This window comes from Anabrus simplex, chromosome 1 (assembly GCF_040414725.1).
Source record: "Anabrus simplex isolate iqAnaSimp1 chromosome 1, ASM4041472v1, whole genome shotgun sequence".
Classification (NCBI taxonomy): domain Eukaryota; kingdom Metazoa; phylum Arthropoda; class Insecta; order Orthoptera; family Tettigoniidae; genus Anabrus; species Anabrus simplex.
In genome coordinates this window covers 187,671,313-187,687,434 of record NC_090265.1, presented here as the reverse complement: position 1 = coordinate 187,687,434, position 16,122 = coordinate 187,671,313, and the positions used below count along the sequence as shown (strand labels likewise).

General features: G+C 38.3%; 1 protein-coding gene across 1 annotated transcript in view; it reads left to right on the top strand.

Annotated features, from left to right (window-relative positions):
- The first annotated feature begins 8,304 nt into the window (after positions 1–8,304).
- Positions 8,305–16,122, top strand: part of LOC136860397 (myb/SANT-like DNA-binding domain-containing protein 3) — a 41,657-nt gene continuing 33,839 nt past the window's right edge. The window contains exon 1 of the mRNA XM_067138758.2: positions 8,305–8,559. Within this exon, the coding sequence (XP_066994859.2) occupies positions 8,305–8,559 (255 nt within the window). The remainder of the gene's footprint in view (positions 8,560–16,122) is intronic.

Genomic DNA, 16,122 nt, shown 5'->3' with positions numbered 1-16,122 from the left:
TTATAGGGAAGTTTTGAATGTTTTTGAGGCTAATTTTCTTTCTGTTAGTAGGCATCATGTTAAGAGGAAAATTGTCCAGCTTTTAAATGTTAATTCATTGCATCATGTGTGTAAGGAATGTGCTGATATTTTTATTGACAAGTGTCTTAATGTGATGATAAAATGTTTTTTAAATGAGAAAAAAGACAAATCTAACCGTAAAAGTTCAGGCAGGAATGACAAAGCAAAAAAAGTCATGCATAAATGAAAGATCAAGCCATTTCACATCTTGTTTATATGTCTAATTTCAATATTTGAATAATAACCTTTTAAATAATTCTTCATTCATTTATCCAGAATTGCTTTAGCAACTTCGAAGTTAATATCTCAATAACACTTTCTTTTTAGAGGTAATTTATTTATCCTTTTGCGTATATGCATTTCCATTGATATTTGAATTTAGCGCGACTTTTCAGGTCGTCACTAGGAGCGCCACCGTCGAATTGTCTCCCATTTTAACAAGGCTAAATCCGTAAGTGTCACGTATTGTCTCTACTGTATTTGGTCCCAGATAAGAGCGTTAACTGCCTCTACAACTTCGGCATAGCTAACCTCGAGAATATTCTCCCAGACTGCACATAAGCGAAAGTCGTAGTACGCATTTTCAATCGAACTGGCAGATAAATGTGCAAACTGCCACATAAGTTTAAACCGCACCTATATCTGGCTGCTGTAGTACAGGCCCTAAGTTATACAGCACTTCATTTGATGCATAGAAAACATGCCATGCAACATCTCCCTCCACATTGGCCTGAATAAATTGCTCAGCTTAGTGAGATGCCCCATAACATGCAAAAGGACGTTGAATTTCTGTTCTTATTTTGAGGACTGCACATGTGTTGGGTAGCATGGTGAGCATAGTTTCCCACATCATCACATGAGTTCCACGGACGAGCATAGCACCTCTCAACTGTGAGATGTTGGGAATCGGATGTATAATAGGGTTGAGAGCTTCTTTTTTTTTTTTTTTGCTAGGGGCTTTACGTCGCTCCGACACAGATAGGTCTTATGGCGACGATGGGATAGGAAAGGCCTAGGAGTTGGAAGGAAGCGGCCGTGGCCTTAATTAAGGTACAGCCCCAGCATTTGCCTGGTGTGAAAATGGGAAACCACGGAAAACCATCTTCAGGGCTGCCGATAGTGGGATTCGAACCTACTATCTCCCGGATGCAAGCTCACAGCCGCGCGCCTCAACGCGCACGGCCAACTCGCCCGGTGAGAGCTTCTTTGAAGTTACCCAGGCCTCTATCAAAAGGGTCCCATCATCTTGCATGTCATCAGTCACTGAATGCTTCGGGTGCGTTACTCCAAACGGTGTAATATTTTGTGTCTTTTATGAGTTTATCTATACAGAAGACGCTGCAAAATTCTCGATTCATCATTTTTTTTAATTTTGGCAAATGCCTTGTCAGTGTGCATGAAAGTGGCTAGGCACAGATGAATAATATTTCATGTTTACTAGATGCTGCCAAAATGAAAAAGTGTATTTATTTTATTCACTGTAAAAAACAGTTATCCATGAAGACACGGGCATGTTGTACCACTGATGATGCCGTTTGTTTAAAGGGGCCTAACATTTAGGCCATCAGCCCTTTTGTACCATTATCAGACATGCCAACTCTCCCGATCCCCGGGACCAGTCCCCCGATTTTCAGAGCAGTTTCAGTAAGTTTTCGCATTATTTTAAACTTCTACGCGTTTCCTCGTTCTATCGATATATGGCTGGTCGATCGTAGTTCTAATAATCAGAACTGGATGGCAGTACGGGGCACGGTGGCCAGCCATGTGCTCCTCTTTGTTCTATACTGTAATACCATGACGAATAGAACAACCGTTACCGTATAGCGTGTTAGTTTGTGGACCCGCCACTGGGAGCACTGCAAACGACGGTGTCCAACACGTGCTTCAGTAGACCGGCAAACCATGTGTAGAAAAGTGCGGGAGATGTTATTGTGCGAGATATTTCAAGTCAGTAAGTTAAATTTTCTTTGCTTTCAGTTCCTAAACTCAGTTCATTGTGTGTTGTGCACTTACAGCACGCGTGTTATGTGGCTTGATTAAATTAATAGTTCAACATGCCGTTCTGTTTTGTGCCTGGCCGTAAGTCAGACTATGTTAGAGTAGTTAATGGTATTAAGATTCTTTTCACCATCGAAGGATATGAATAAATTTGAAAAATGGGCCAGAGCTATTCCACTAAAGGATACTGTGTTAACGCATAATAGTAGAACTTGTCAAGTTCATTTCTCTGACGATTTGATAGTCAAATCAGATAATTTTATAGTGAATGGTGAAAAAGTGGTCATATATCTCGTGTGAGATAGAAATTACGTCCAGGAGCAGTGTCTCATATTTTCCCTAATTTGCTGAAATACCTTTCAAGTGAGATTAAGTCTCGTGAAACTCCCAACAGAAAAAAGAATCTAGACACCACTAGGAAAAGAAGAAATAAGATTGAAGATGTGAGTGCAGCAGCGAATGGAGAATTAAAATGTCAGTCTAATGTTGATCAAAATTTGGGTTATTATTCTAGTGTGCTTTCTGATGCCGAAAAGACCTTTTCATCACCATTCGTTTTAGATTCTAGTTGATATATTTTGAAGTTTTAATTTGCATATCGTTGCACCTCGTACCATTAGGGGCCGATGAACTAACTGTTAAGCCCCTTTAAACAACAATCATCATCTTTCTAATACCTATATCAGTGATCGGAGTGAGTAAATTTCTCTTCATAAGAAAGCTCTTCCTTGCTCGTGCTAGTCTGCATGTTTTTTGTCCTTACTTCTGGCATCGTTTGTTATTATTTTACTACCCAAGTAACAATATTCATCTATTTCTAAGTTTATTAAGTGTTCACCCTGTGCCCATTCTCTACGTTATAATAAAGTACATTTTCAGTTCTCTCCGAAATAACAGGCTACGGTTCAGGTAATAATGAAGTGTTTTTAACACGCCCTTCGAAAAGTATATGCGGCATTCGTTTCCAGGCCGAGAAAGTAATTCGTGAAAAACTGAACTCAAAATCACTGTGGGGCGAAATATTTTTTTTATGGTATTGTATCTATTCTATAGACAAAATTTCAGTTGATCCTTCAGGATTTGAATGTTGTCTTCAACATGTTATGGATATGATCCCCAGACTTATTTATCATTACTTGAAGTGCCGATTTCTCTTCAGAATGAAAGAAATCCGGCGAGATTTACAATCTCGAACATCCGCCAAATCTTCACGCAAGCTTTCTAAAGTCCAGTAACCGACAAACTGAGTTGGTGTTTGTTTTAATATGCTGGGAGTTACGTGTTATGTTATGTTATGTTATGTATGTATATGTACACTCGAATAACTTGTGCTTTTCGCAACATGTGATGAAAGTCATAGCTCCCATTTTCCGTGTATGATTTTTTCCATTGTTCTCTGTCGTGGTATTTTAATTGCAATCTCTCATTTTTTAAACAAAAGGCAGTGTATATACTTATCAGTTACGGAATAATACGTTTCCTGTGTCACCATTCCTAAGACCAGCTGATCGTATTGTGGACCTACCACACACTAGCGCTGCCTGGCGAGGCGCGCCTGAACTCAATGGGTCATCACACTTGGTTCTTCTATTCGTCATGGTAATACAGTCAAATACTTAAATAGCTTAAAATAGAAAATAGAAAAATTGTATCACATTTGCAGGTGGTAGCAATAAAAGCAACTTGAAAATATATCCTAGCGTTGTAACATTTTCTAGGCCTGAGCTCAATGAAATTCAGAGTTGTCTACTCCTTGTGCCTAATTTAGAAGAGAATGCTGCAGGAGATAACATTACCAATCTTTTGCTCTCAAATTTTCAAGAGCCGGGCTGAGTGACAGACGGTTGAGGCGCTGGCTTTCTGACCCCAACTCGGTGGGTTCGATCGTGGCTCAGTCCGGTGGCATTTGAAGGTGCATAAATACGTCAGCCTCGTGTCGGTAGATTTATTGGCACGTAAAATAACTGCGGGATTAAATTCTGGCACCTCGGCGTCTCCCAAAACCGTAAAAGTAGTTAGTGGGACGTAAAGCAAATAACATTATTATTATTATTATTATTACTTTTCAGTAATTCCGTTGAAAACTGCCTAGCGGTGCTGATGATGCTCCAGAAATTGTAGGATTGAAGAGTAGTGTGGCAGGATGTTAGAAGCGGGGAAAGTAGTAACATAAGTGGGCTGCTCTTGTCACCTATTTAATCTTGCTGCAGAGAAGGGTGTGGCGTGTTTGCCTGTGCATGTAGATGAAAGTATAACTGATATCGGTATGTGTTATTATCTGGCAAGGAGTGCAAGGAGGAAAGAAAAGTTCAGAGAATTTCAGACTAAACACAGATCAAGAAAATTCTGAGGCATGTGCCTATTCAATGGTTATCACTAAAAAGGTGTTTAAATAAGATTTTGCTGCAGTGGGAGCCTTCGCTTACTTTATTCACTAGCGAAATTGTGAGTAAGGATTCTCAGGCGGGAACTTTGAATACTTACACAATTCCGAAACACAGTCTAAGTGCATATGTGTCTTGTTTGTCTGAAAATGTGAAGCATTCTCATAAGATTTCAACACACTCCTCAGTTAAAAGGAGAATCCAGTCGTCAGTTTCACCCAAAAAAAATTAAACTACTGATGACACTAAGAGCCATGCATTGTCACGTGAAGTATGACTGTTCATGTTCCTTTCATCACATTTACATGAATCTTTTTGCCTTTTTCTCTCAAGTTTTATAGATGTCTTTGAGAATCCAAACGTAGCTCTTCAGTCAAGTATGCCGCACATCACTTATTGAAGTCAATTTTGGAGGAACTATAGAAGAATGTGATGGCAAGGTTTGTGAAACCGCACGCTATTAAATGCTCCTCCTCTCTTCCTTTATGTAGATTAATCATACTCCAGCAAATCAAAAGGATGATTGTGATCTGATGATAGGGCACTCTGCGTTTGTTTTGGCGAACATTTCGAAGTCTGAGGAAAAGTGCATATTCTTTAAGTCTTAGAAAGTGTTTCTCTTCATCATGTGACTACATGGTACACACACTTCCGTTCAAAGTTGAAGTTTTTAATTAATGCAGAAGTTGGAAATATTTCTGCTATAAGTAAAGCATCTTTTTTCATTAACAAGTTTCCGAACATTCTGACTAGTGAAACGGAACATTTAGATAAACTGATGTTCTGTACTCACAGTTCTGTAACATTCAGTTCGAAGAAACAGACCTGGTAAAAAAAAAAAGGAAGAATTGATGTTCAATGCGCATTGGTAGGTCAGATGAAATCAGCTGATGGTGTACTTAAATATGACACTCTCTAAGGTGATGCTTGCTATTTTATCAATTCCACATAGCAATGCAGAATGTGAAACGACTTTTAGCAGAGTCACAAAGACAAAAACACAGTTCAGATCTTTGCTATCTGAACAAACTTTGGAGAAACTTTAACCTTAAAATCAGTTCAGCAAGGCAAGTGCTTTGAGCAAAAATTTAGTTCCGAGTTTCTGAAGAGGGCTAAGTCAGCTACGGGTGTGTTGAACAACAATTATTCGTAATGTGTTCAGCGTGTTGAAGGATGAGAAATCACATGTTTCTAAAGTTCAGGTATGTCCAGTATTATGTATTCACATGTGAATAATATATATGTAGGCCAAATAGAGTTGTTAATGTATTGAATTACAGTAGTACATGTTCTGCCATCAGTGATGAGTCGTAATACGTCGCGATTCACTGCCAAATTTCTCCTGATTTTTACTTTTGAAAGTTGGCATGTCTGCACTATAAAACCTGTTCTCATACCCAGTAGCGGCGATTAGGAGGGGGGCCTCTACCTTTTGAGGAAAACATTACATTTGTATTCCATGTTAGCCGACTGAAACTAGGAATTATTAAAAAAGGCCGTTTGTACAAGCCCTGTTATCTTATCAGCTAATTCGTTTTTCTTTAATTATTAACGGAAATACGCACAAAAAGTCATTCGTCCTGGCTAACAGATTTGTATAGCGCCACAGCAGTAGTGGAGACTTTGCATGTGCTGTTAGGAAGGGTGGCAGGGTTATATAATACATTTGTCTGCTAAGGTCATGAACGCAGAGGTATGTTTCAACCGCTTGCCACATGCATTCGTCAGCCTGCCAGTCTAGTGTATTAGTAGGTAGTCAAACAGTAAATATTTTTTTAAATTGTATGAACACCCCGTACTTCTGTTTAATAGTAATACATGTGTAATTATTATTCATTTGGTGAAAGTTTTATTGTATAGTTCTGAATCAAAGTCTCAAAAAACTATTATTACCGCACTATTGGTAAATTCTCAACCGTTAATTCTCTGTCGAAATTCGCTCAGAAAGCTTCAAATAACTCATCATTTTGTAGAATTTTTTCTTCCCAGTTCCGATGTGCATCCCCCGTCTGCCATATCCCAAAATCCCGGGTAAATTTTCCGTCTGTACGATCTTTTGCCTCCCCCCCCCCCTCTTCTAAATCCCAATCGCCGCTACTGCCATACCTGTGGCCTTTGAAACAGTAGTGCTCACCATATACGACCATGGCTCACATCCATGATTCCAAAATTGTGCAGCCGTTACTGGCGTTTGTAAAACGCCTGTCCAATATTAGTAACTGGTAGCAGCTAGTTCTTTCCAAGGTTTAAGCATATTCTCGCTGCCTCTGAATCGTTCACCAGGTCTTCTAACTCCTGCAGCTGTGAGAAGTATGAAACAGATGTAACTAAGAGCACAGTGTCGGTTAGTAGTATTATTATTTCATATGACAGAAGGGTACAAGTTTACAAACAAGGATAAAAAATATTTACAACTATATACATTTTTGAGTAGTCTTGAAACATACAGAATGAGACTATGATCACATGATGCAGTAGTGTTAGAGTTGAATGTCCAACATGCTTAACCATTTTACAGTTTCAGTGGCCTCATTGATGTTCTGCATTATTTCGTTGAACTTGCTGAGTGGGCAATCCTTAGCAGTATGTCGGAGAGTCACAGTAAGGTTTCTCAGTTACCGGTACCTTTAACTTATGCTTTCAGCATGACGAATAGAGTACCTATGCCCGGTTTCTGGAATGGTGAGATATCTTTCCGACAGCTATTGATTTGTTACAGCTGTCGAATCGATAAATCTTCGCTGCGTTGCACAGAGTAATAGCAGCTAACTTATCAAACTGTCATCTATTGGCTCATTGATCAAGTTTCGTAACTACTCACTAGATGCCTCCGCTAGTGCTGCCTTGTTATTATACATAATATGAGCAGAGTCCAAAAGGCAGTGATTCACAGTCTTGACCAGTAGCGGCTGCTGAGGGAGACTGGAGGAAGGGCATTCCATTTTTACAAATTTGCGCTCTTACTCAACACACGCAAGTAAAGAAATGCATACTCTGTTTTTCTTAACCTGATCGTTATGTTTGGCGATAAGCAGAATCCAGTTGAATCACCATACTCCTATGACTTATTCCATGCATGAATTAATCTGTTGTAAGGAACTTTCGTGTTTTTAATTTTTTCTTTCAAGTGTTTGGGATATGTTACTCCAGCTTTCGTCCAAGTAGTTCGAATAACATGCATGAAAAACAGAAACGCTCATTATTTGACTCCCAGCCACACAAGCATTCGTGTCAACCCTTGCTGGAATTAACGCCGATATTCGCACCTTTATATTGCCCCACTTGTTCTCATTTTAAATGAGCTGCCTTATTCGCACACTATACACGACAGATTCAATTATCACTACACCACATTAAATATTATGTGATAGGATGTTGACTAATTTCATTAGCCAGCATAACACGCTTCTCAGACGAAAGATTTGCAACGCTTGCATTTGAAACACATATTTCCGTTAGCAGGGGCTGGCTTCGTCGGTGCCCAAATCTCCCATTCTCTGCGTGGTAAGAAGTAGTAGGCTCTACGCATGCGCGAACCAAATTACCCAGGAAAGTGTCTACAGAAAAGGGCACAGGCTCAGCATGACCGGCCAGCAAGTTTAAAGGGAGCAAACTACGCGTCAGATGAAAACATTTCCCACTAGCTGCATGCTGCGGCTAGTACTAAAACTGAATGCATTATCATTCATCATTTCAACCATCAATAACAGTTGCTTAGCTGGAGGGGCACGTGCCCCTCTGCCCTTTAGAGCGAGCCGCTACTGGTCTTGACTATTATCCAGCTGTCCCAGTCATCATCACAAATACGTCATACGGTACATTTCGTTTAATAATATTGCTAAATTCTGCAGAGGGTAACATCATGGATAGCAAAAGGGCAAAAAACTTCACTGAACAAGACAAAAATATATTGTTAGATACTGTAGAGCAGTTCATAAGTGTTATAGGGAACAAAAGGACTGATGCAGCGAGTGTGAAACAGAAGAATACGGCTTGGGAGGAGATAACAAAATTGTACAATGCTAATTGTCAATCAGGACCCAGGCTCCCGAAACAGCTGCACTATTTGTACGACACATTGAAGAGGAAGGCTTGGCAGCATATTGCAGATGATAAGGTAAGATTTTTCAATAAAAATATTTATATCTATACCTACTATATTATAGGTTAGGCTATCCATATAAACCTTACAATAGAAATGTCTACAAGTGAGTTCGCTATGCGGTTTGTCACGTAGCTGCCAGCTTGCATTCGGGAGATAGTGGGTTTGAACCCAGCTGTCAGCAGCACTAATGATGGTTTCTCATTTTTACATCAGTTGCTTCCTAACCAGTTGTAGTTTTTTTATCCCATCATTGACATAAGAATTATCTGGCACTGTGATGTAAAACAAATAGCAAAACAGGAAGATGAAGAAAGAAAGAAATTCCTAGGCTTAGGGCTATTTCCTCCAAATGAGTTGAAACTTGCATTTATTTGAAACTGCTGCAGTTTAGCGTTTCTGGTTGGTGATTATTGTTTTAAGAGGAAGTACAGCTGGACAACCATCCTCCCAAAACTAGTTATTTCTGAGTTTAAACTAAACCCATTTTCCCCCAGTTTGTATTAATGTATCTGGGAATTTCCTAGTAAAAAGGTTACCAGAAAAATAGTAGGCCTATTGGCATTAGAAAATAAAATAATTGAAATTATTGATGAGATAGAAGATAGGCTAATGATTCAATGTACAACTGAGGTTAAGAAAGCATACTTCCTGTTACTGATGACCAGTTTGAAGTCACTAACACTGCACAATTTTTCTCAGGGAATTGGGAACATGCATCATTTTCAAAAATATTTTTTTTGAAAAGTACACCAATGAAATAGTACGTAAACGTATTACATTGTCGTATGTTGCCTTGTTTTCTACCATTAAAAAAATATTTAATGGTGCCTTTCCGCAAGGCGAGTGAAACGGCCTCTGACGTAAGCGGCGCGCTGTGACGTCACGATCCAGTACCGCATGGAGCTCTACCAGCCGTTGTGCATCAGCCGTTGCTAAAAGCCGATTGTTTATTATTGATGATCGCGAATAACTTAGAAATGACGGAAGAAAGGTTCAAAACAGCACAGTCAGACAATCTGTCATGTGTAAATGTCATCATTCTTGAAAAATAGTGACTTTTGTGGCCGCAGAAATTCGCGGATAACAAGCAAGTTTGTAAGTGGTGTCTTTTATATACGTGCAATGTACTGTAACCCATAGTATTAGGACAACAACGAACCTGGTTAGATATCACATCACTTTCAACATTTCCTTCTAGACTGACTCCCCTATTAAAGAATAACATTACATTTTCGGGCTTTCAGCATTAGTAAAGTAAGAAATCGGATTTCAGCACTAACATAAACATATAGGTAGCATTATAGTACTAGTCCGCTTCTGTGGTGTAGTGGTTAATGTGTGCCACTCCCGGAGGCCCGGTTTCGATTCCCGGTTCTGCCATGAAAGTTGAAAACAAATAGTACGAGGGCTGGAACGGGGTCTACTCAGCCTCGGGAGGTCAACTGAGTAGAAGGGTTTCGAATCCCACCTCAGCCATCCTCGAAGTGGTTTTTCGTATTTTCCTACTTCTCCTCCAGGCACCTAAGGCCACGGCCGTTTCCTTCCCTCTTCCTTGTCTATCCCTTCCGATCCTCCCATCCTCCAACAAGGCCCCTGTTGAGCATAACAGGTGAGGCCGCCTGGGCGAGGTAATGGCCCTCCTCACCAGTTTCATCACCATACTCAAAGTCTCACGTTCCAGGACACTGCGCTTGAAGTGGTAGAGGTGAAATCCCTCACTGAGTCCGAGAGAAAACCAACCCTGAAGGATAAACTGATTAAGAAAGAAAGAAAGAAGGAAAGAAAGAAAGATCATAGTACTATAGGGCTATAATCTATTATTCCCCAAAAAATATATATTTATGGTTGGGACAACTGGCCTACCCACTTCCGGGGCCCATGAAAGAGAATTAAATATCTTTGTGGAGGGAAAAAGTTAAACATGATAAAGATAAATATGACTTCATCTAGTTTTCACAAGTCGGGCTGAGTGGTTCAGACTGTTGAGGTGCTGGCCTTCTGACCCCAACTTGGCAGGTTCGATCCTGGTTCAGTCCGGTGGTAGTTGAAGGTGCTCAAATACGTCAGCCTCGTGTCGGTAGATTTACTGGCACGTAAAATAACTCCTGCAGGACTAAATTCCTGCACATCGGCGTCTCCGAAAATCGTAGAAGTAGTTAGCGGGGCGTGAAGCAAATAACATTAATTACATTTGGCTTTTAACAAGCTGAGCATATCAGGAAAGAAAAGTGTCCTGGTGACATTTTAGTCGCTCAATACAGGAATGTCTTTGGGTGCTGTGACTTTTATTTTTTTGCTTTACGTCACACCGTCACACATAGGTCTTATGGCGACGATGGGACAGGAAAGGCCTAGGAATGGGAACAAAGCGGCCGTGGCCTTAGGTACAGCCTCAGCATCGAGCTCACAGCTGCGCGCTCCTAACCGCACGGGCAACTCGCGCGGTATTTTTACCCTTCGGTTTATTGACTTGGCTTGTATAACCTAAAACTTAGGCTAAGTTGGATAATATTTTAAACACCTACATCACTATTTTCACCTGTGTGCAATTGTGTTATTTATTTCATTAATATTATGATAATTATTATAATTGAGCATTATTAACTTATAAGACCCCAACAGACAAGCATTGTTTTTGTGTAGAGTTATACATTTGTTAAATTCACGTTGTTTCCTTTCATGATGTACACGCTATTCTTTGTTACATTATAGAGTATTTAGATATAGCCTAAATTTCTTTACCAATTAAGCTCTTCAATAAAGACATACATAACTGTCCCATGCCAAGATATATTGGTAGAATTAGAGCTGTCAAAATGGTTCATAACCCCTTTGATTTTTTATCTTGACATGGATCACCCAAAACATAGGATAGGTTTGGAGAATACTTTAATAATCAGCATTATTTAATGCACTGTTTTTTACTTTCATATTCCAAGATGTAATTGAAGCATTTAAATAAAGCATCATACATAAAAATGTAAAGTATTACCACTAGAACAGCTGACATGGAAAAGTGATTTGAAAATTCAAACAAATTCATCTTACGTTAAAATCTTCAAAAAAATAAACTGTAGACTTTTCCGATATGTCACCAGCATTTCTCCAGCTCGCCAAAATCCATTTCTCCCTAGTTTTAGCGTCTTTGGAACGTTTATAAACTATTTGTTTGGTATGGTATGCGATGTGCTATTGCACATCGAAACTCTACACCATTTATAAGTTTTCTGCCTCACTGTCTGCGCAGGATTCATTTTAAGTCTAAAATATACCACTCAGATTATTATCCATTGTATAGACCTCGAATTTAACCACACCAGACACTAACGTAAAGTAGAAATACGCGAAGTGTATCCTGCTTCTCACAGCACACTATGTGTTATTTCGTCTGCTAATTCAGTCAACCTGTACGATGACGTCAGACCAATGAGATCGCGTACTTGCGTGACGTGACATTTTCGTAGATTTTTATCATGTTTGGAGTTATTATTTGTACATTCTGATCACATTTTTGAATTCTGCATGAAATTTTGAATCAGATTAGTATATTTTTAATTAAAACCCCGGATCATGCATGTTCCCTATTAACAATCTCCCACATATGGCAGAAAATGATATCAAGCAAACTATCTTATCCACCAGTATTTTTATGATTTGTTGGTGAACCAATGAAGGAAGAAATTAAAGTTAACATAAAAGAAGCATCTGTTTTCGTACTTACCTGTTAATACCTCCCAATCCCTCTCTTAACTCATGACATGAGGTTTAGCAGTCCACTTGAGAATTTCAACTGAATGTAGGGAGCTAACCAAGGCCACTTAATATTCCTGAAGGGTGTGAAGTGTGTTGACACTGATAAGAAGGTAACATACCCCTTTATAGCTTGGTGGGACATATGTGGAACACTTCCGAATTTCTTTCATAGACTCTCTGGGATCTATCTGGAACACATGAAGCTGGTCCTGCTATCTACTGGAAGACTTGTATAATGATGACACATGGAAGTTATATACGAACATTCACTGTAGATCGTGGTGGCAGCGCCTGACTGCTGTGGAACAGCTGATTCACCAGATTATGGAGGCTACACAAGTCTGTTTTGGCACAAATTGCATATTATCTGGCGTTCATCATGGATGAAGTGAGTATATTCAATATCACTGTGTTGAATAATGTTTCTGAAGTAAAAGGAACCAGAGTTTGATAATCAAGTGTTATATAAATAATTTCAATGGCAGTTTCTTCAAGTGTTCCTTATGTGGAACACTAACCTCAGTGTGAGTGGACTTCTTTCCCTAACCTCAAAATTCGTACTTAATTAAGCAAAATATTATCGCAGAACGTCTTCATTTAGTAAACATTTGTTAATTTTGTTGATATATTTATGCATACAAATCAAGTAGTATTTATACTCATTCATAAATGTAGAAATAAGTACTACAGTGAATTGGTAGACGAAAACAGGCGCTAACTTGATGGTGTTTACTTTCTGAACTTGCGATGTTTCCTAATGTATTTTCCCTTAAAAATGTCATTGACTTATTGTTAATTAATTAAGAATAGTATTCAGGCGAGTATATTTCAAGAAATTTGTACAAATTGCTTGCCTTCCAGAGATTGCGGGATGAAGACATTTTGCGCTACCTGCATGGCTTACCAGATGATCCAACTTCTTCTGATGTCGAAGGAGATGATTGGGACGATTCTGAAGACAACGAAACCCTATCAAGTGGCAATTCTTCCCTGTTGCATGCAAGTGGTTCCGTTGTGTCATTGATTTCTATTCATCCAGGAAGAAAAGGGGAGACAAATCTCAGTTTATGGTACGAAAAAAGCTTGGTCATGTAGGGGTTCCTGATGAAGTTCGACTCCGAAATGTGGGCAACCATGTTCCCAAGCAATCTGAGACAAGAAGGAGGTGCAGAATGTGCAGCACAAAAGAGAAACAGAAGAAAACTAAAATATTATCCAAAGCCTGCAATGTACCTGTGTGTGCCAGTCCATGCTTTGCACATTTTCATAATCTGTAAGACACCTCACTATCAAGGACCAGGTGTATTTTCAACTTTGCTACCCTCCAACTAAGAAGAAAAGTGACTTGTAACATTGCAATTGTAGACTCTATTTCTAGTATAAGGGTATTTATAGCAATGTTCCATTTGCTAGAATAATTTTGTTTCACATCCTTGTTTGCAAATTGAAGTCAGTTTTATTTGATGGTACTTGTTATTTTGTGATTTTCTTTCTTATTTTTCAGCTTTTTTTACTAGTAATAAATTCATTTTGAAAGTATGATATGTAACATTTATTTGAAAACTATTCCCAAAATATTTAGAACTCGTAAAATACAACCATGCCTATGTCACGTTTGGTGGGACATATGTGTCCCACTTCAAATATTTGTTGGAATTGACCATCCAAAATTTTGAAAACCATGTTTTGTCAAGAAAGGACCTTCTAAGGAGCTAAAAACTGCAAAAAATATTTAATTACACCTATCATAGAATTTCGAACTTTAAAGGGATAAACAACAGCTCTCAGCAAGATTTTTAATTAAAGAGGCCCAGATGTTTTATATTTCTTGGGAGTCACATATTTCATTGAAACTATCAGCTGGTTGTTTCCAAGCTTGTTCTTTGTCTTTGAAATATAAATACTTCCTCTTAAAACAGTGCACCCGCTCTTGCAACGGTCAGTGCAAGATTATCCCGGTAGCTCATTAATTCTTCTCAGGGTATCCTTTTTCCGCCCATAAAATCTGAGATTTTATATGTAATTATTTAACGTGGTTTCGGAAGAGAAATTAGCCGCTGGGGTACTCGTGATGGGAGTATCAATATCCACGAGAATGACGACCGATATCTAGAAATCATCTCGCATTTCGTTTGTAAGAACTTGTCGATTGCTTACATCTAGAAAACTTAACAACTAACTTAACTCTAAACGTTACCAGAACAGAAATCATAACTCAGTCACATACTAAAGAAAATATATAAGATTATTTATTGACAAAAAAAACTAATGTTCGAGATATAGTGAAATCTGGGTAGTATTAATTCCGTGTTATCTCATCATTTGAAAATAAGTTAGAGTCAGCGCTGGCTCATTTAAGATAAAATAGTGGAACTTTAAAAAAAATGCTAACATTCTCTCATTTATAAGTTCAAATTCCAATAAATACACATGTGAACCTTCGTAGCCATGTTCCGAAAGTATTACATTTTTTTAAAATAATATTTGCGATCATTGAGCATTCAAGGAATCAAATAAAATTTTCATATTGTAAATACTGCTCTGTTAATTATTAAAGTTATCCTCACAACATATGAGACATGTTTCCCAAGTATACACTTTCGCGTGTATTAAATTGTGGCAGTGTTCACCGACCTTCCATTCATAAGTTAAAGTCTTTCATAGGTTTGAACTCCGAGTGTTAGGTAATATCTTTCTAGTGTGAACAAGTAACGACTTACGAGCTAAAGCAATACCACCCTCGTGCCTACGATATCTGGCTCCTAGCTAACCATTGTAATATTCTTCATTTTTATATACTGAGTTAAAATCATATTTATCTGAGTAGAAATAAAAAAAATCTAACTAACTCTTCGAATAGTTTCTAATCTACACACTCATCTATTGTGGCTCAATGTACTCTTATGATCTGCACTGTCTCAATATTTCATTTATCTACGTGCTACTGAACGTGTATGGATAGTATAGAATGCAGGTATTTCATATCAACCTGTAAGATCACCGCTCCATGAAATACTAGATATATAATCAATCATGAGTCTATTGCATCATATATAAGAACACTCTCTCTTACGCAGTACCTGTTATTCACCCAAGTCAAACACTATATCACTGTCACGATACACAATTCTACATAATTCATGTTTACCTTACCTTGAAATGGTCATCTGCGCGGAATTCTCTTCTTGACGTATATTTTCAAACATGGCATAGAAACTCACCTTATATTACTAATAAATCATTAACACGTCAAATAGCAATTCTTACACTTCCCGTAGAACATAACTAAATCTCTTCACTTAAACCATTCATCAATATATAATCACATTTCAATACACTACCGTCGATACTTTAACATCCTATCGGCTTCCATTTAGCCGCATGCATATAGCCATAACTCCGAAACCATATGCTAAATATTCAAGAATTGCTTAGCAAAATACGCAGTCAATAACCTCTATTTTTAATAACAGTAATATGAATTCATATGCCCTCTTTCTCTGACGAAAGGAATACTTAATTTGTCAATGATCATCGTATTGCGCAGGTAATTCGTGACGTAAACTATACTCAGGTAAAACGAGATTAATCGAACCTTTACTAGTAACTTAGACTCATTGATTCTAGCTCTACTCAAATAACATACCTTTCTCTTATCGGATATTATTTCCACTGTCGATGTGCTAATGCAGTATCCAGTATATGTCATATTGTCATTCTAATTCATCACTTCCATCTAATTTTAAAATCTTAAGTATTTCACACATTACTTATATTACACACGCGTTCTTAATTACTTCATAAATCACCAAACTCTCAGCA